Source organism: Olea europaea, unplaced genomic scaffold (assembly GCF_002742605.1).
Source record: "Olea europaea var. sylvestris unplaced genomic scaffold, O_europaea_v1 scaffold1735, whole genome shotgun sequence".
Taxonomy (NCBI): domain Eukaryota; kingdom Viridiplantae; phylum Streptophyta; class Magnoliopsida; order Lamiales; family Oleaceae; genus Olea; species Olea europaea.
The window spans coordinates 47,387-68,413 of NW_019235059.1; the positions used below are offsets into that span (position 1 = coordinate 47,387).

General features: G+C 34.6%; 1 protein-coding gene across 3 annotated transcripts; it reads right to left on the reverse strand.

Annotated features, from left to right (window-relative positions):
* Positions 1 to 6,856: 6,856 nt before the first annotated feature.
* On the reverse strand, positions 6,857 to 19,769 carry LOC111377856. Of its 3 annotated transcripts, none has more exons than XM_023000990.1 (8): positions 19,728 to 19,769; positions 19,546 to 19,632; positions 18,228 to 18,343; positions 17,263 to 17,345; positions 10,528 to 10,649; positions 9,713 to 9,877; positions 8,462 to 8,555; positions 6,857 to 7,247 (listed from the first exon to the last, which is right to left on the reverse strand). In XM_023000990.1, the coding sequence occupies exons 2-8, from the start codon at positions 19,559 to 19,561 to the stop codon at positions 7,043 to 7,045; spliced, it is 801 nt and encodes a 266-aa protein (XP_022856758.1). In that variant the 5' UTR covers positions 19,562 to 19,632; positions 19,728 to 19,769; the 3' UTR covers positions 6,857 to 7,042. The 3 variants fall into 3 exon arrangements, with proteins under 3 accessions (XP_022856758.1, XP_022856756.1, XP_022856757.1); XM_023000988.1 differs by having other exon boundaries at positions 9,713 to 9,910; XM_023000989.1 differs by lacking the exon at positions 19,728 to 19,769 and having other exon boundaries at positions 9,713 to 9,910; positions 19,475 to 19,716.
* Positions 19,770 to 21,027: the final 1,258 nt, after the last annotated feature.

Consider the following 21,027-nt stretch of genomic DNA (forward strand, 5'->3'; position numbering starts at 1 on the left):
ATTTTGAAGGTAAACCACTCCAATCCATGCTATATATCTAAATTTGCCAGTATACTAAGCAATATCATCACACATACAAATCACACAACATGACTTTAGATTGTTGGGAAAATTGGTGATTTGTGTGTAGATAAAATATTATATAACTCAAATATTTTAAACATAAACATATAAGTATTATAATTCAATAAGAATACAAACATAAGAGGAGAGTTAGAAATGGCAAGCTTTGGGAGTGACGTCGAGGACGCTGTCCTAAAATCTTGTCGCCTCCCCTTCGTCCAGGTTCTTTCGGCACTACACGACTCCAAAATAAAAACCCATGTGACTTTCCTTCTATGGGCACAACCATAGAGAGATAATTAAATAAGTCTTTCATCGATTTGCCAAAATAGTATATTATAAAATTGTAGAGAATATTTTTGGATTCAATAATCTCAAGTTGTGTTTTCTAGTTGTATCTCAAGATTGTGACTGTCATGTTGTGTCCTCCCTTTTTATAGTGTACAATTTAAACCCTCACACTAATGAAAATTAATCAATTCATAACCTCTATTCAAATATTTAATTGTATGTTATATTATAAATTAAGATTTAATTAAACCAAAACTGAAAATTAAAATATAATAATATCAAAATTTAAAACTTAATATAATTTCCAACAAGTCCAACCATATCTAATGCAAGAGCAACTAGTATTGTCCTTTCAGTGTCTGTCAAAATAAGTCGAGGTGGGAAGAAGGATATCGCTATCGTCAGTGTTAATCAATGATTGACACCCATCCGCTACTCTGTAATGATGTCGAGCTAAACATATATCGGAAAAATGGTGCCTAATATATTCTTCTAGAAATTACTATTAGTTGCGGGATCATTTCTCATTCAACAGGTTATACTTTAGATTTGAGTTTGGAAAATTTGTAATTGTCGAAGAAAATAGACGAAGTTTAGGATGCAAATTTATGAAATTGCCAAACGCCTAACTGCATTTGGCATTCTACTTTAAGTTGGACACACGATTATAACTTTGATAATTCTGTTAAAGTTTTAATAGGAAAACTATCTTTTGTGACTCACCATGTGTTTATTATAGTAGTTTTTCACTTCAATGTTAATGCTGGCAAGTATTTCCAGTACATCGTTAGTCGATCATTACTATAATTCCTATTATGTTTTAAAACTTAAAACATCGGGATCAATATTTAGAAAAACATTAAAAGAACTGCAGAAATCAAAGAAAATTAACACAAGATATGTTTTGCCCTTTTAAAAGGGCCCAGATGTTCGATTTTGTAACCTAATCACCCGTTGAGCATCTCTCACGAGATTAAGCTCTAGATCCTCTAATAACGAACAACAACAGCGTACAAATGTACGAAGAAATTGGAAATTTCTTCGAGTTTATATTGTCTCTTGACACAACAACATAACACTGCTATCACTCTCACAGATTGCACAAAACAACCATTTCTCTACATAAAGAACAGAATATTATCAATCACAAAGATCGATTTCATCTAACATAGCCAAACCCTAATTTTCACTCAGAAAACAAAGGACAGAGAGAATGACAGAGAGTAAGACGAAGAGACTGCTCAAAAGAATTCTCTAGAATAGCAAATGAAAAAGGCCAAGACCCAGTGTAAGTATCCGTATCCATCCAACAATCAGAGGGCGGAGATTTAGCCACGTGTACGGCTAAAATTAATTCTTGAAGAGGCTTTTTTTTATCAAAACACGATTTTATTAAACTTGAAATAACCACAGCAACCCGGTGGAGCATTTGGCCCAATAACAGAGGCCCACAAAGCCAAGAATCATGTGAGGCAGCTCACAAATAATTAACAATTCCCAGTGCATATTATGCTTTTTTCCTTTTTCTTTTTTCTTTTTTTGGGTGCAAATAGAACTTCAGAATGCAATGAATTCAAGTGTTCCAAAGAACGAACACTATGGATCCCACCAATCACATCGTAAAATTCGCTATCTTCAATGATAATTAATAACCCAGCTTAGTGGTTTAGAGAATAGTTGAGTACAGACTGCTTTACATATAACCGGGAACCTGTCCACCTGAATATGGAATTCCATCTGCTTTTCAATGGTATCCAGTCTTGTGACGGAAAGCTCTTAATGTCAAGATGTCTACGGCAATGCCATGATTTTCCTTCCCCTCAATTAGATGGAGAATATTTCCAATAACAGCAAAAGAATAAGGAGAAGAGATTCCCTGCCACTGTGCACCTGCATGTATGTTGAGATGATCCGAGGTTTTGATCCTGACGGCTTCATCTCCATCTACATCATTGAACATATTTAGTGGGGGGAAAAAAAGAATCGCCACTTTACACGTCCCATGAGAACATGTATAGCGATACGTGTAACTTTTAGAAAGAAATAACGTGTAAGCGAAATGTCACTTGTGAATTGTTGCGAGCTATGTTCAAGCGTCAATGTGAAGGGAATGATTCAATAATGGTTGGTTAACTATTTTGGCACTATGGTCTCCATTATATGCATTGAGAATCAAAGATGGGTTGAGATTTAAGTGGTGCTACTCGTAAGAGTCATAACTTAGCCCTCGATTGGTAGCAAATTTTCATCCCAAAAAATCAATTTTTTGACTGTTATTTTACTATTTCAACCGTCATTTTTATTTCTTCACTCACATGTAGGACCTACTTTTCATTCTAACGGTCAAAAAATCAATTCTCATAATCTCTTTATATGGCTGACTGACATACATTTTGAGCACAATACATCTCAACTTCGTTTGGATTTGATTAGTTAATAGTTTCTAGTTCTATCCAAACACAAAAGTTTAGAATAGAATGAAGTAACTTCACAAACTCCGACTCCTTAACCACTAAATCTAGATACTTTAGTTCAATTTGAAGTACAGGTTCAATTTAGACATTGGCCTCTCATTAATCCATCACATTTCGATTAACACAGGTGTATTTTCATTATCTCTTTCGAACTTGAAGAATGGATCGAATAAAATCTTTGTTGCCAGGTTCAAATTTAGAGAAGGTTTTAAAAAAGAAAGATTACAGTTGAAATCGCTTATGCCAGGGATTTTTTTGAGTTCTTTGGTGTTCTGATAAGTTGCAAATGGCCAGATCTGAAATCCTTTTTTGATTGGTCTATAAAGGAGGGGGGGGGAAAAAAGAAAAAAGAAAAAAGAAATAGGATTAGTGTTTTATATGACTTGGCAATTGATCGCTTAATTTTGTGCTTACTGCCAAAGTGTGGCTTTTCGCTCATGCTTAGGCGCACTTTTTAGAACACTAGTTACAGGGACTCTGAGACAGATGCCACTAACTCGTGCTTGGGAAACAAACCAAGCAGTGCGGAAATAGAGAAAATGATGAGAGATTCAGCAATAGCTAGACATGCTTCTTCAGTCAAGTTTCTTGATCGGAATCTAGCCCTAGTAAGTTGTGATACATAAGCGTTTGTTTTAATTAACTGATTTAGAACTTAAAAGTTTCCACTATCTACTGTATTGTGCCCGCAAGCAAGAGGGAAGATCAGAATGGCTGAGAAGGCTTTACTGAAACTACAGGGATATCTGAACCTGTTGAACTACGAAACCATAAGTGATGAGGAGAGGTTTTTGTTCCGTAAGATTCGTCTGAGCATAAAACCTTATTTGCTTCTAGGTAACGATTTAATCACGTAATATATTATTGGGTTACAGAATGGGGCTCGTTGTTCTTTTTGAACATTTTCAGGAACCAAAGCACTATATATCAGACTAGCTGGAAAAAATGGAGAAGCTGAAGCATGAGCCAGCAAGCTCAATCTTAGTCCCAAACATCTAATGATTAGTTTTCATTACTGGTGATATAATATACAGGAAAATATGGATACCAAAGTGAAATTGACAGAGACTGTCGCCGAAATTATATACCAAGAATTTTGAATCGTGCAATCTGAGCTCAGTTTCACAATAAACCGAATCAAACACCATGCAATCGAACCGTTCAAACCCACAACTATTTATATCACTTTGGCTGCCCTCTTTTGTAATGATGAAGGACACGGTTATAGTGACTGTAATTAACCACAAAGGAAGAGAGAAGGAAAGCAAAGGCTCAACACTTACCAAGAACGGCTTCCCTCTTTTCTCACAACATGTTTTCCAACAAATATCGATTAGGGAGTATAAAGTTCGACCACAAATAGGTAAATGGGCCAAGAAATATATGGACCATCCATTATTAAGTGAAACGGGCCATGAGCAACCTTCATTAATTAAGTTGCCTACAATGATCCAAATTGTTTTCGGGTTGAGCCAACGCATTGCCGTATTAGATTGTGTAATTTCCACTTGATATAATTAATCCAATCCATTATAATATTATCACTCAAGATTTACTGAATGTCAAAACCTAAAAGAAATCTTGTACGTGAGGATAAATAATGCATCTGATGACAATGATGATGAAGATATGGACGAGGTGAGATGAAGTTCGGGCTATTGTATCACTTTAATGCAATCCTTTTTGTGAAACATGTCTGATCATCTTTTAGCTTTTGCAATTTCAGGGTGTCATTTGATTTCCCTGCAGGGAATCTTAATTAATCGTGTTCATGAATTGATTAACACACGCTTCACTTAAAGAAGAAAGGAATTTAACAAATCAATTAAAAAAAAATATTACAAACCGTGGTTGAAAAACATAAATTTGCAGTCTGCAGATCACATAGTAAATCAAATAAAAACAAAGTCCTATTTTCTGCCACTTCATTCAATTTAGTGAAGGTTTTAAAGAAGAAATATTACAGTTGAAATCACTGATGCCATGGAATTTTTTTGAGTTCTTTGGTGATCTGATAAGTTGCAAATGGCCAAAATTGAAATCCTTTTTAGATTGGTCCATAAAGGAAAGGGGAAAAAAATGAAAACAAAAATAAAAATAAAAATAAAAAATAAAAAAATTTAAATAGGATTAGTGTTTTATATGACTTGGCAGTTGATTGCTAATTTTGTGCTTACTGCCAAGGTGTGGCTTTTCGTCTAGGCGTACTTTTTAGAACACTAGTTACAGGGACTTGTTGAGACAAATGCCGCTATCTCATGCTTGGGAAACAAACCAAGCAGTGCAGAAATAGAGAAAATGATGAGAGACTCGACTATAGCTAGACATGCTTCTTTAGTCAAGTTTCTTGAGCAGAAGCTAGCCCTAGTAAGTTGTGATAGATAAAAACGTAATATATTATTGGGGTTACTGAACCGGGCTCATTGTTCTTTTTGAACATTTTCAGGAACTAAAGCACTATATATCAGACCAGCTGGCGAAAATGGAGAAGCTGAAGCATGAGCCAGTAATCTCAATCTTAGTCCCAAACATCTAATGATTAATCTTAATACTGGTGATGTAATATACAGGTAAATATGGAGACCAAAGAACCAAGATATAGATAATATCAAGAGGCTAAATATAAATAAAAAATTATGATGAAAATGAAGGCTCAAGCACGACATTATATCGCTGTCTTCAAACGATATTTGCTCCCTATCGGAAACAATTTTGGTGCTTGAAGGGTCTCGCGGCAAACGGTTCGAAGGATTGATCAAACCTTGTTGTAGAAAATCACAAAAGCACAAATGATTTTCTACCCGAACTTGAAGAACACGAGGGAAGAATTGAATATGGAAGAAAGGATGTGTCATCATTTTTGTGGAATGAAAATAATGTTTCTCATATATTTGTAATGATTTTTTTCACTATTTTACAATGTCCATCTATCACATATATATGGGCATGGATTGTAGCTTCATGAAGTGGTCTCAAAAAATAATGAAAAGCCGCCAAATACCAAAATTGGAAAACTGTGTAATGACTAATTTTCCCTCTATGCGGTCACATAGAGTAAACCTATGCGACCGCATAGGTTCTTTCAAAGTAGGGCCTTTAGGCCCTGTATACCACCATGTGACCACAAGTGGTTCAAGTTTTAGCATCCGGTTTTCACTTGTATTCTACTTTTTTTCCTTTTCTATTCCACACTCGTTTAATATTGATTTTTGAACAATATTTTCATCAGAGACTGTCGCCAAAATTATATACCAAGAACTTCAAATCGTGCGATCCCGCCGATCCAGGCTCAGTTTCACAATAAACCGAATCAAAGGCCATGCAATTAAACGACTCAAACCCACAACTATTTATATCATTTTGGCTGCCATCTTTTGTACCCACAAAGGACACGGTTATGGTGGCTGTAATTAACCACAAGGGAAGAGAGAAGGAAAGCAATGGCTCAACGCTCACCAAGAACGGCTTCCCTCTTTTCTCAAAATTCAATTGCGCACACGCTTCCAGCAAATATAGATTAGGCATAAGTATAAAGTTGGACCACAAATAGGAGAATGGGCCATCCATTAAGTGAAACAGGCCATGAGCAACCCTCATCAGTTAAGTTGCTTAAAATGATCCAAGTTGTTTACAGGTCGAGCCAACGCATTGTGGTATTGATATAATGAATCCAACCCATTTTAACATCATCACTTATGATTTATTGAGTGTCAAAACCTAATAGAAACCTTGTACTTGGGGATAAATAATGCATCTGATGAGAATGATGAAGATGTGGAAGAGGTAACATGAAGTACGGGCTTCTGTATCACTATAATGTAATCCCTTTTGTGAAACGTATCTGTCCATCATTTAGCTTCTGTAGTTTCAGGGTGTCATTTGATTTCCCTGTAGGGAGATTTAATTAATCATGTTCAACAATTGATTAACACACGCTTCACTTAAAGAAGAAAGGAATTTAACGAATTAAACCAAAAAAAAAAACAGAAAAACAAAAAAATAGAAAGACAAAAAAAGACAAACCGCAGTTGAAAAAAACATAAATGTGCAGATCACACAATAAATCAAGTAACAACAAAGTCCTATTTTCTGCCACTTCATTCAATTTATTGCTTTGTCTAAGGGAAGATGATCCAAAGAAAATAAATCATTAATTTTCACAACACACAACACATAAAAATAAAATTCAAATGCATAGTTTAGAGACCACTAAACTATTCAGAGGCATTTTTTCCCTGCTGCAGACACTGTTCCTTTATGAAAGGCAAAACGACTGAAACTAGTTCCTCTTGATGGGACGTGTATACATGATCAGCTCCTTCTATGATTTGCAATCGATTGTTCGGTATGATCTTGGCAAACTCCGACGCATCTTCGACTGGAATGACTTCATCAACTGATCCATGAACTATCAACACCCTGCATGTAAGTTCCAACAACTCAACTTTCCATATTTATATAGGATTACTTCAAATCTCATGAGGATGGAAATGCAGATATAATGCACGAGGCATCATACTGGGCCAGACGTGCGCCCACTACTGTCTACTTCGGTTTCTAAATGCACCGAGTTTAATGAGTTCAAAGGAAGTCATAAGCTCTCGAAACAAGGTGGAAAAAGATAGCAGTATGAGATCATATTGTTCAAAGTGAAAGAGGAGAACATAGCCAGTTCAGATGAAGAACCGATGAAAAATAATCAGGGAAAATACTAACTCCCATTTGAACAAGTATGAAGCACAAAATCTATAGCATGACTGTTCTCAAATATTCAGAGCTTGATAGTGAAGACTAGAAACAAAAATATTTAAAATTCAACAACTCAACATCAATATTACCAGTCAGTGAAGCTGAACTTTCTGAACTTCAAGTTAACTTTGAAACAAGTCTAGAACAATATCTCACTTATGTGAAGAATATTATTAGCAGCTGCTAAATTGAATCTCCATTATGACCAAGATATAATTTGTGCCTTATAGTAGTTTCACATCTCAGTTTTTACCCTCTAGATCATTTTAAGGGTTCATGGCAATGCCAACAGCAGATAGGAAGCTATATTTTTGTACAGTTGACTCAATTGTTCATAGGAAATGACATGCTTATTAGCGACCTTGCTTCATAACAAGGCTAACAGAAAGCAATTTCCCTTCACTTTTCTTTCTGGCACTAGATACACCAATTGTATTATTGGTAAATCGAGAGAGAGACTGACTAAATCACAAGAACGAGGCAAACGAAAAGGATTCGCAGTTTAATTTTGCAGGTGACTTAGACTTAGGACCCATTCAATCAGAAGCAGCTTCACTGCTCTGGGAAAACTATAATACCCAGACCTTTAACGAATAGAGAATATCCCATTATATAGAGATCCAGCTCAACTAGGAATTAGACTCTTAACACAGAAATAACGAGCTTCATAAATTTGTGTCACTGTATTCACACATTGATATAACAAAAATCATAAAAGTTTATTATAAAATGAAATTAGCATGAAATGAGTTTTTATAATTCTGTTTAGCTGTATTCACGCGTCAGATATAACAAAAACATTTATCACAAAAATCAATATCGTCACTGTAAAGCATGACCAAAAACGTATCTTTTGATTGATGAAAAACTAAATTCAAGGTAACCTGCATCTCTTGTCAATTGAAAGACATGCTTCATGCATGTTTGTATTAAGCCGCTCCATCAAACTCTCCTTGGTGACTTTGAAATCGAATTCTCCTATAGAAAACAAGATTCGGTCAAAACTTGCCCGCAAGGAGCAGTTACCGCTCATATATTATATAAAAAATAGAAAACAGACAAACCATGATCCATGTTGTGCAACAAAAAGTAATGAGGAATTCATTCAACTTGCTCTAGAGAGGATCCCATGAATAAGTTAAAAACTAATATAAAGGTTGCACTTGAGCAAACCATAAAACATGTTTTGCATTTAACACTTGGTGCCATTCTTATTTAAACTTTCATAAACTATATACAACAATAACAAACTAATTGCAAAGTATCCCAATTGAGACATTGTTGAATAGGCTAAACCTTTTTAACGTCTTTTCCAACAGAGCTAAAGTAGCTCCTAATAATACGGAAGGAATATATGATGGCGCTTCATCATCCATAAATTGATGTGTCTATTCTCCATTTCGTTAATAATAATTTATAACATAAAAAGAATTAGAAGATATCTACATCTCTATCTATTCGAGTTAACTACTAGTAGGGAACCCTTGGTCAAAACCTTGTATGGACCTAGATACTTCAACGTGGTCCTCCTAAATGACCAACTCATGATTCATTAATCATAGTTCCATACAAGAAGGGATGTCCAAACAACAGAGAAAAAAGGAAAAAAGTATATAAAAAATAATAATTCTTGGGATCCTATCCCTAATTGACGACCGTTCTTGAAAGATTATACCCCCTCTCAAATTGAATAGTTTGGTTTGACTTGGATCAGATGTTTAGGATATGGGATATGGGAAGACTTACTGATACTTTTTACTCTTGAAAATGTCAACTTGGTCCCAGTTCATCTGTTAATGAAAATAACTTCAAAGAGAGGATGTAAAAGACTATTAATTTTGTGTAACTAATTACTTTGCAGGTAAGAGCTTTTTGTCATTTATGACAGACAATAAACATTTCCAGAGCCCTATTTTTCCTTAAATGGTAGATATTTCAAAGTTACAATTGTAAACAGCACATTCACGTATTGCTTCAGAAAAAGAGAGAAGGTTAAGCAGAATAAGAGAGAAGGTGAATTCAAGATTGCAAGCAACATGATAATTCTTTAGTTTAAAGTCACTATCTTTAATTTGAAATTAGAAACTCAAGAAATTTCAACAGGAGATGCTACATAACATATAACCCATGATCACCTTTTTTATTTTTGATATTGACGTATCCATCCCTCTCTATTCTTTCTAAGACCTCTTTACCCAAGCGCTGTTCAATGCCTCTCTTGAGATCATAGCGGCCAGAAACATTGACCACACTAGGTATATCATGATATTTTGATGCATATAAGAGTACAACATTGCCACCTGCATTTCTCCCAGTAATAGGCAGAGAATCAACTGGTCAACACAATGCACCCAAGCAGAATTAACAATTCAGGTCTAGCATGTAAATTTCCAGATATCACATCATGTTCTGATATGGCAGCACAAATTTTAAGAAAGATAAATTAAAACTCTATCACAGAAAAAGAAAACAAATCACCAACCTCAATATGAACACGTTTCTAAGCTAACTATTTGGGCCAGATGCATGTTCCCATGTTAAGTTGCTTGTCATTACTAGCTATGCATTTCTTCAGTACACATAATTAAGACATCTTTCTTATATAGAAAATGCATACATATAGAAGTTGGAAAGTTGTGGAAAAGTTAAAAATAAGTTAGAAGGAAACATAAGTTACACTGATATCAAAAAGGTCAACAATTAGCTGAAATTGGTAATCTAGGTTACAGATCATTGCAATGATGATGCCATGTGAATCGCTAGAAACATGTGAAGTGTATGGCTAACCCAATAACGAAAGTTACGTAAGGGGACTAGAAACTGGGGACGGGATGTGTAGGCTTATTTTGGCAATTCTCGATGTCCTAAATGTGTAAGGAACTCTCATTAGTTATTTTGATGGATAATGAAACACAATAAAATATTTAGTTATGAGTACAAGTTGGTGAACCTTTACTGTGCCCAAGAATTGCAGCTACTGTACGGTTTGCTCCAGTAAAATATTCTATCACAGCTCGTAAATCTTCTGCTTCTCTAAATTCGTTACCAAACTGAAGCGAACCTTCACTTTCCCTGGATATCAACTATCAACATGAAACCAAAACTTGTAGAAGAAAATTACCCAAGTATGTCGACAGACTGCAAATTTGACAAATTCAAGAGGAAGAGGAAAAAATTATAATAAGATAAGGGTAAAAAAGAACAAAAAATGGTCAAATTCAGCTGGAACTGCAACGACAAATAAATAACTTGTTCATTCTCAAATTTCTTATCCTAACTGTCATATGGATTCACTTTACCATAAGAATAATAGGCTATGGAATGTAAAAGGCTACATTTACGAACCTTCACTTTCCCTGGATATCAACTATCAACATGAAACCAAAACTTGTAGAAGAAAATTACCTAAGTATGTCGACAGACTGCAAATTTGACAAATTCAAGAGGAAGAGGAAAAAATTATAATAAGATAAGGGTAAAAAAGAACAAAAAATGGTCAAATTCAGCTGGAACTGCAACGACAAATAAATAACTTGTTGATTCTCAAATTTCTTATCCTAACTGTCATATGGATTCACTTTACCATAAGAATAATAGGCTATGGAATGTAAAAGGCTACATTTTGCTTAAACCAATCCAAAAAGTTTTAGCACTAATCTAGGTTTTTATTTTATAGCAATTATTTGTCATCCAACAAATTTCCAGCAGAAGTTTCAAACAATGTCACTGATTCAGAAAAATTAGTGACAGAATTCATTAGTAGAATTTTATCAGCCTCCATAAATTGTTGCTTAGCTTCCTCGCATTGATAGCCCCAAGAAGCTACTATTTAGCATTTCAATTTTCCCTCAAAAAGAAATTTGCAATTATATATGAAAGAGGTATCTTGAAAAAATTGGGTTTGATGAACATTTAATGCAAAGGATTCAAGAAACTAGATCATCTTGGTCAAATGTGATTCTCATTAGAATAAACAACAGCACCGTAGAGATCACAAATTTGGCCCAAAATTTGCAACTTTCACAAATTTAATTAGCTGCACTTCGATTATTGAACTCAACTCACTGGAATAGTCATTAGTGCCAAATTTTGCGGAATGAGTCTTTGTTATGTATTGCCTTACATTTAGGTATTACCAACTATACATGGAAAGTAATTAATCCCAGATTCTATGCTATTTAATTATGTTATACGAGGAAACTCAAATAATTAAATTGCTGAAGATACGTGTGCTGCAAATTATGCCCCAAAAAAAATTGATGGCGGTGAGTCCACAAGCATCAATTTACTAACGAGAAAATTATGACAAAGGCAAGTCAGAGATTTGGTGAAGATATTTGCGAGTTGGTGAATGGTGGAAACATGAGGAAGAGTGATGATCTTGGAATTATAGGCATCCCGTATGTAATGACAGTCCACTTCGATATGTTTGGTGCATTCATGATACAAAAGATTAGCCGTAATCTGAATAGCACTAGTGTTGTAACCATGGTGTGGTATAGGTTGTGATTGGGGAATACCAAGTACTGCTAGACGTCCTTACAACTACACAATCTTAGAATAGGCAACCGACATAGCACACTATTCAGCCTCATTGGAAGACCTAGAAACACAATCTTGTTTCTTACACTTCCAAGAAATAAGAGTATCTCTTAGAAAAATATACCATCCAGTAGTAGAACGATGAGAATCTGGGCAACCAACCCAGTTAGCATCACTGTAAGTAGTGACCTTAAGACATGTACCCTTAGAGAATAAAACACCACGATGAGTTCCTATAAGCTATCAAATAATGTAGTGTACAACTGCCAAACGAAGATGAAAAAAGGTGCACCCATAAATTTGCTGACAGTATGATATTCGGACATGTGATTGTGAGATAAATGAAGCTCCCTACCAACTTTCGATACAGAGTAGGGTCTCGAAGAATATCACCTTTATCTTTTCTATACTTAACATTCAGCTCCAACGGAGTATCAACTGAAGATGTTTTAGACAAATTTCCCAACTTAATTAAGTCTTGAGTATATTTATGTTGCTATAAGAAAATACCATGCGGAGTTGCATGAACCTTTAAACCAAGGATATAAGTAGGATGACCAAGATCTTTCATATGGAAAATCGAGTGAAGATGCTCCTGAAACTTTTTAATAAGAATGTGATTAGATCAAGATATAATAATATCATCTACATATACCAACAAACAAACGACACCAGCAGAATTCTTGTGAAGAAATAGGGATGCGTCATAGACTCTGAGTAAAGGAAAAATCTAAAAGAGTGCGATGGAACTTGTTAAACCATACTCGAGGGGCTTGCTTAAGATCATACGAAGAGGTTTTGAACAAACAAACAGAGGTAGCTGAGGGAAAAGGCATATCAGACCGAAGTTTCATATAAATGTCTTTCTTAAGATCTCCATGCAAGAACGCGTTCTTCACATCCATTTGATGTAAAGACTAGGACTATGAAGCAACAAGTGATAACAAGAGGAGAACGTAGTCATTTTTGCCACGGGAGCAAATGTCTCATCATAGTCGATTCCATTTTCTTCACGATTACCCAAAACAACTAACCAAGCTTTATAGCGCTCAAGAGAACCATCGGAACAAAGTTTAGCCAAACATACCCATTTACTACCAATGGGTTTCATATTCTATGTACATGGTATAGCATCCCAGATTTGGTTAGCCTCAAGAGCCTCAAGTTCTACATTCATTGCCGGTTGCCAACACTCTTGCTCCATAGCCTATTTATACGAGGATGGAATGAAAATTGAATTAAGAGTAGTAGACATAGAGCTATAGGAGAAGAAACCATACATACCTGGTGTTCAAGAAACACGAGGTGTGACGAAGGGGGACTGGAGGTGGCTGATCATCTAGTGCAAGATTTGATGTCGTAGGTGGAGGATCAAAGAGGTTGGGGGACAATCACATGAGAAGGAAGCTCTGGACTAGTGACAAGTGTAGCATGCCTGCAAGTGTAAACAAGACTCGGCTTGTACCGAGGATTTTATAGGAAAATCAGGCAAGGAAAAGAACATAGGAGGGGAAACCACACTCTTTGAAGTGAAGTATGCTTGTTTTTCAAAGAAAACAACATTACAAGAAATCCGAATATGAATTGTTTTAGGATTATAACATATATACCCTTTTGAGTCCCACCATATCCTAAAAAGACACACTGGACCGATTCAAGGGTGAGTTTGGCCCCTTTCATGTGACTATAAATGAACAAAACTCACACATCAAAAGGAAAAGAGATGAGAATACGTGGAATGATGATCAAAGAGATTATAAAATGGAGAAGCGTTATGAAGAGTGGAAAAAGGTAGTCGATTTATGAGATGTACAGCGGTAGACGAAACTTCACACCAAAAACGAGAAGGAATGGAAGACTCAATCAAAAGAATTTGAATAATATCAAGAAGATGACGATTTTTATGTTCTACCACATCGTTTTGTTGAGGGTAGAAGGATAAGATCGTTGAGAGATAATACCCTTAATTTGTAAGAAAGATTGAAAAACACAAAACATATATTCACCTCCAAAATCAGATCTTGAGATTTTGATTGAGGAGGAAAATTTGATTTTCAATGAGAACAAGGAAAGCCTGAAATGCAGAGAATACCTCACTTTTTGCACAAAGAAAATAAACTCATGTGAAGTGACTATAATTATCAATAAAAGTAACAAAATATTTATAATGAACATAAGATATCAAAGGTGCAAGACCCCATACATCGCTATGAACCATATCGAAAATATGCAAAGCACGAGAACTATAAGACGGGAACGGTAAAATTTTACTTTTAGCGAGCTTCCATGAAGCGCAATCAAGAGATATAGACGAAACTGAAGCAATGCACTTATTACCAAATAAACCAAAATTTAATAAGTGTTGTAACACATTATGATTGGGATGTCCCAATTTCTTGAGCCAATCAATGATCTCTAAAGTGACAGAATTACAAAAAATTGGAAAACAAAAAAAAGGTATCGGTGAAATAAGAAAGAGATGTCCCTCCTTAAACCCCTTCATGATTGTCCAGACACCTGATTGTGCAGATGAAAACAGAAGAAGAAAAAGATACAGCACAATTTTTATCAACAAGTTAACCAACAGATATAAGATTAGTTGATAAATCAGGGAAAACTAAAACATAAGGCAAATTTGGTGATATATTGCCAATGGCGGAGATAGGAAGAGTGTTACCATCGGCAACGTGTATATTAAGAGGTCCAATATATAGTCTTAAGTTACTAAGTAGTAGAGGATCATGAGTCATATGATTAGAAACTTCGGAGTTTAATAACCAAGAAGAACGAGCAGCTAATGGCTTACTTGAGACACTAAAGACAGATAAAGCAGAGACAATCATTTGTTGAATCATCTCAAGAGTGATAGTAGTTTGAGAGGGACTGGGAGAGGCCAGGTTCGGGTGGTGGAGCATATCTAGAGGCCAAAGTGGCAGCAGCAACATAATTTGTTCCAACCTTGCGTGGAGGATGAGTGGGACACTCATCAATAACATGTCCAGACTTCTTGCAATAATTGCAAACTTTTCTCGGATACTAAAGAGCCATGTAGCAAAACCCCTTACAGCTATAGCACTGCACACTAGACATATCACGATGCTTGAATTTCCCTTGAGCTATTTTGCTGTTGTGACATTGCTCCTTCTCCAATAATTCACCAAACAACCATCCAGAGATGGTATAGACTCGCGATTCATAAGACTGGACCTGCTGAATTCAAATTCAGTTCGTAATTTCATGAGAAATTGATCCCTTTTGATGACGTCATGTACAACCTCAAATTGTCAAGTGAAACCGAGGCATAGATAATTTGTGTTCTCAGCCCAAAGATTAGAAAAACTCGAACAATATTCTTCAATAGACCGTAAGTCTTGAGAAAAGTTCGCCAATTCAAATTTCAAGCAAAGTCGTTGAGTATTGTTACTTTGAGAATAGACCTTCTTCAAGAACTCCCACATCTCTAAGCTGACTTGTAAGGCCTGAGATTATGAACAATCTGTGCAGCAACCGATCCGATGGTCCAGGCCATGATTCGAGAATCTTTGGTCTTCCATGCAATATTCTTCTCCTTATCTAGCCTCTTGATCAAGAGGTGGAAGACTGCCATTAATATGTCCCCACAAATCACCTTTTTCTTTCAACCAATAAGTGAAAGTAAAATATCCATGAAGAGTAGTTCTTACAAGTAAAATAAATGCAAATTGAATTGATTTCTCAATTGACATGATGAAATCTTATACAACCCCGTCAAGAATTCATTAATCACAATATCCCAAAATCTAACAAATATCAACCCAAAAATTAAATTAAATAAAAAACAAGCCCAAATGTCTAACAATTCCAGCCCAACAATAAACAGCCAAATAAAGTAACAGCCCATATAAAACCACAATCCAATCTATACAAGGCTCATGTAACTGGAGTTGACGATGGTGAGAGGCAAGAGAAAGCCCAATCCACGTAGAGACTCGATCAACTAGAGACAGTGACGACAAGAGGTGAAAGAGAGACTACGACGACAAGCAACGAGAAACCCGAGACACTCGACCAAGAATTGAACGATTATTTCCTTAGAAATTGAAGACCACACAGGTGCGACGGTAACCCAAAAAATCCTATCTCCAAATACACACGTAGAAAACATCGAAGAGAACAAACAACCAAACGCCAATGATGCCTAAGACGCAAGTTCCGATCGGAGATTACTATGAATAGAGGATGATTGCAGCCTGCAGGATAACTGCCCAAGAAGCCAACCACGAAATACTATGAACAGAGAGCCAAAATCATATTTCACACGCAGGTGTAAATAATTTTAGGCTTTGATACCATGCCAATTTGCGGAATGAATCTTTGTTATGTATTACCTTACATTTATAAAGTACCATACATGTAAAGTAATTAATCCCAGATTCTATGCTGTGTAACTATACTATACAAGGAAACTCAAAAATTAAATTGCTTAAGATACATGTGCGACAAATTAAGCCTCTAATAACTAGGTCTACCCAGTAAAGCTACACTTGCTTCGAAAGAACAAGATATTTGATCCATGTAACATATTCTCACTACTTGTTCTAGAAATTCTGGAGTACAAAAAAATATTAAATCGATAAGTCATTTTATGTACGAAAATAAAGTTTTCCTTTTCTAGGAAATACTATCCAAAGCAATGTTATTCTATCTCATATCTGCCCATTAACCAACATTCTCATCTTTTGTTTCGGAAAAAAATCCTGGGTATGGAATTAGGGTGCTGAAGAAAAAAATTTCTTTTCCTTGAAATATAATCAAAACAATTTATAATTCATAAAATTATGTCTTCTCCAATATTTTTCATTTTGAAACAAACAGAGAGCATGTTTCAGTTTAGTAACTCAGCATACAAATATTTTCATTTCCCTTTTCTAACTATTTTCCTGAAATAACAATGTTATTAGACTCTAGCAATGCATTGCATGAAGATAAAAATAATAATAACAAGTGAAGGCAGGCTCAATGTGTCAATAAAATCATAAACTGTATCCTAAAATGTAAAGAACAACAATAAGTAGCATGTACGTATGTCTCCAATATTAGTATTACTATTCGTGTTGTAATAATATGTTGACAGAAAAATAAATCAATAGCCTCTAGAGTTTACCCATTTCCAGCAAAATCAAAGCGAAATGCACTGATTCCTTGGTATTCTAGAGCACTGGCAATGTTGATCATGATGTTGAACTCCTGCATATTAAATATGAGAGATGAATCCCACCACTAGGCACTGTCATTATAACTGACTGCCATTCTATCTAAGCTTTTTGTAGAATTTCTTTTTAATAATAAATACAAACTCTCCAAGATTTATACATATTTCAACGAATAACTAAAGTACGATTGCATGAGACTTCAATGACTTCATCTCTATCACAGGAGATTGAAGTAGATTTATATTTCCAGCAACCTTTCACCTATATTCAAAATTTTCCAGATTATGTACAATTGTGGTTGCCCTTGTTTTGATCATCAAATTTGTATGCAACATAAATTTAGGGTTATTTTGTTCACACTGCAACTGCAGATCTTAAATTTTACTGGAAATTTTTCTTTTTAGAACTTAAAACCCATTTTAGCATTAATTCAGGATGGTTAGATGAGCTGGACAATTCAAACGAGTTTTTCTCTGACTCCAATTGTCTAGGTTTCTGATATAAATTTAGATTTTCAAATCTAAATATGGCTTTAGAAATTAAAGTAATAGACAAAAATCCATGGCTAGAATTTCTCTGTGGTAACTGACTACAGGTTATCTAGTCATTAGTAAAGCTAGACTTTCCTTCTAAGCACTTAAATAAACTAATATTCATGTCAAAGTTTTGGTTGAATGATTTTCCCATAGAGATTCCTTACATTACATAGGAATAAGTACAATCTAATTATGGTAAGTGTAATTACAACATAAATACAATTATATACAGAAATATCCGTGGGTAATCTTGCTTACTCAATTCTCAGTGGAAACACAAATTTATTGGCACTTCATAATACAATAAAAAGACATATGTCAATGAAAGTTGTGAATTTGACTACTGAGAAAAAATAACCAAACCAAAAAAACACACAAACCTTCGAAGATTGAAAACCATGGCACAAAACTACAATTTCTGTAGATTCAGTCTCATGCAACACGCCCACAAGTCTTTCATTATGCTTATTCAGTATCGCCATTTTCCGCTGCTTAGCTGCAGAAAAAATGTAGTTATTACCTAGTTTGGTAACCACAAAAATCTAAAAATTTAGTAAGTTCCAACAATTACTTTCTACATAAAAGGTGAGACCTTATAAACAAGATGAACTCTTCTACATAATACAAATGGTGAAGGTATCAAATTTCAAGTAAACACTTCTATTTATTGAAGACCCAAAGTGGCATAGATTCAAACAAATTTTAGTTTCTTGACAAAATAAAACAACAATTATGCTTATTATAACAAATCAAGTAATCGAAGAAGGGGGAAAAAAAAGAAAAAAAAGAAAGAGAAGTATGGGATTGAGTAAAGGTGTAGGAGACTTGAAACATGACAATCATAAAATTCTATTTTAGTACAGCTTGTGAGTGTTTCTAACAGATTGTTTAATTATTCTTAGTTTATGATATATGAGAAAAATCTCCTGTTTGTGTGTATTTTTTATCCTAAATTAACTCTTTCAAATCGAATAATGAAATATGCAGAAATTTGCACGAGTCATATCTGTGGTACAAACAAAGAAAGATAATGTGAAGCAAAAAAAGTACTAATGGCTTAGAAACAACTGGCAAGTCAAGCTTCATTCACACATTGTATATCATGTATAGTACTATTCAATAGAACGAGATGCTCATAAAAAGGGAGTCTCGGCCACTGGAGCATATATGAATGGTGTTTTGACAAGAATGCACTGGATTACACATCCAGAACACACCACATCGATGTTACACAAGAAATGACACCATTTAGAGACAGAGAGAACCCATCTTCTCAAAGCCATTTCTTTCCTGGTGACTACCACAATAAATTTACTGTTAACATAGCACCAACCAAGAAAATCAAATAATTTGTATCATGAGTTCACATTACACTTCCAAGAATAGTATGATAATGAGGAATTGAGGCCCAATCATTCAAGAAATGATCCTGTTCCAATTTGAACGGACTTTCATGAATTCAGATTCTAAAATTCAATTTTCAGAATGTAAACGTAATGTTGACAAATTGATTATCATGTATCAATATCAATTATTCAATTACAACCCCAAATATTACAAAAAATGGGACGCTAAAATTCAACATCTGCCAGTATGTAAATAACATTCACTATCTTCATTATTCTACCTTAATATGATTATTTTCTACACTTCACATAATACGGATGCTTAAATTGGGATTTCAAAAAATTTTCTTGCCTGGGTTCTGAGCCATGATGGAGACCCTTAAGAATCAGATGCTGCGATTGCACTTACAAGTAAAGCGTACTTGTCGAAGAGTAAAATCTGGAGAATTGAATTAGAAACAAAAACTAAGGAAATATCATTCCAGTATTTTACAGAAATTTAGTGATCATTGAATTCACGTAAGCGAACCATACAAAGTGCAGAGGACAGCAGTCCCTCGAGTCTTAAAAAAAAAAAAAAAAAAAAAAAAAAAAAGTTGAACCCGAACCTTTAAGGGTCCGCCAGTGCCCCAATCCTATAGCATCGTGTGGGAGGTAAATCGCAGGTTATGACTCCAAGAGTACATAGTGAAAGGTTGCTTGTACACTTGCACTTATCCAAGAGTCAAATTCATATTTCAGATTCGAATCCTTGACGCAGCAGCCTCAAACAAAGCTGGATTTCTCCACCCTCCCTTTTGCCACTTGGAGATGTGCCCTAGACAGCAATTATCCAAAGAAGGAAACCATATTCTAGGATTAGCCACAGTTTGGTCAGATTAAAATCTAATTTTAATCTAATTTTAATCTAAAATAAAGTCCGACAATCATTATTAATTATTAATCATATATTTAATGAGTTCTACAACTCTTTAACCACATATTTCAAAAATTTTTATCAAAATTTACTTAAAATCTAATTTTAATCCACACCAAACTTCCTCTAAATTCCAACGACAGTAACCAGATTCTTAGAGATATTTCAATTGGATGGTTTAATTTCAATTTGTAGTGAGTTTTCATTCTAATTTCAAATTTCGTCACTCCTGTATGTTTATCAAATTGTTAAAATTTGCTTTAATTGTCAAATTTTCCAAGCAGTCGTTATGTGTCATGTTAAATTAACTATACCATGCCATAAAAGTATTAAAATAAAAAATATAGATATGCTTTTACATTAATATAAAGACATTATTAACGCGTATTTTATAATTTTCATTTATATGGTGTCATGCATTGCTTACGTAGAAGATCAAGTACGACTGTTAACTAAATAATTTCCATCATTATAGGGGCCTATAGGTGACCGGAAGAGATAAAGTCGTGAAATTTGAAATTAAATTGAAGTTCAATAATATTATTGAGATAAATTAAAGTTTAATGAATTATTTGAAATTTTTCTGAAACTTTAGTGACCATAAATGAAATTTCCCCATATTTTAGGACCACAAAGTTGTAGAGCTTTATCCATTTGACCCTCTTATGTGAAAATCTATAAGTTTAATACCGGACCATTGACCTGTTCATTTCAATAATTTAGAAAAATACAAATCCAATTCTTTCAATTGTCATTGACACGTTGGTCCTTAAAATTTTTTGGTCTCTGAATTTTAGAATATCAAAAATTAGTCAACAAATTTATTTATTTATTTTTTTTTTGTTGAGTCGCCTACTAAATTTAATCAAAAATTACTTACTAAGCCTCTGTTTGGTTTAGATCAAAAAAAAAAAAAAA

Coding starts and splice junctions, on each gene's coding strand:
- LOC111377856 (XM_023000988.1), bottom strand. Junction 9,911..10,527: donor AATTCTTGGGCACAGTAAAG/GTTCACCAACTT, acceptor TGTGTTGACCAG/TTGATTCTCTGCCTATTACT. Junction 7,248..8,461: donor TCAATTGACAAGAGATGCAG/GTTACCTTGAAT, acceptor ACTTACATGCAG/GGTGTTGATAGTTCATGGAT.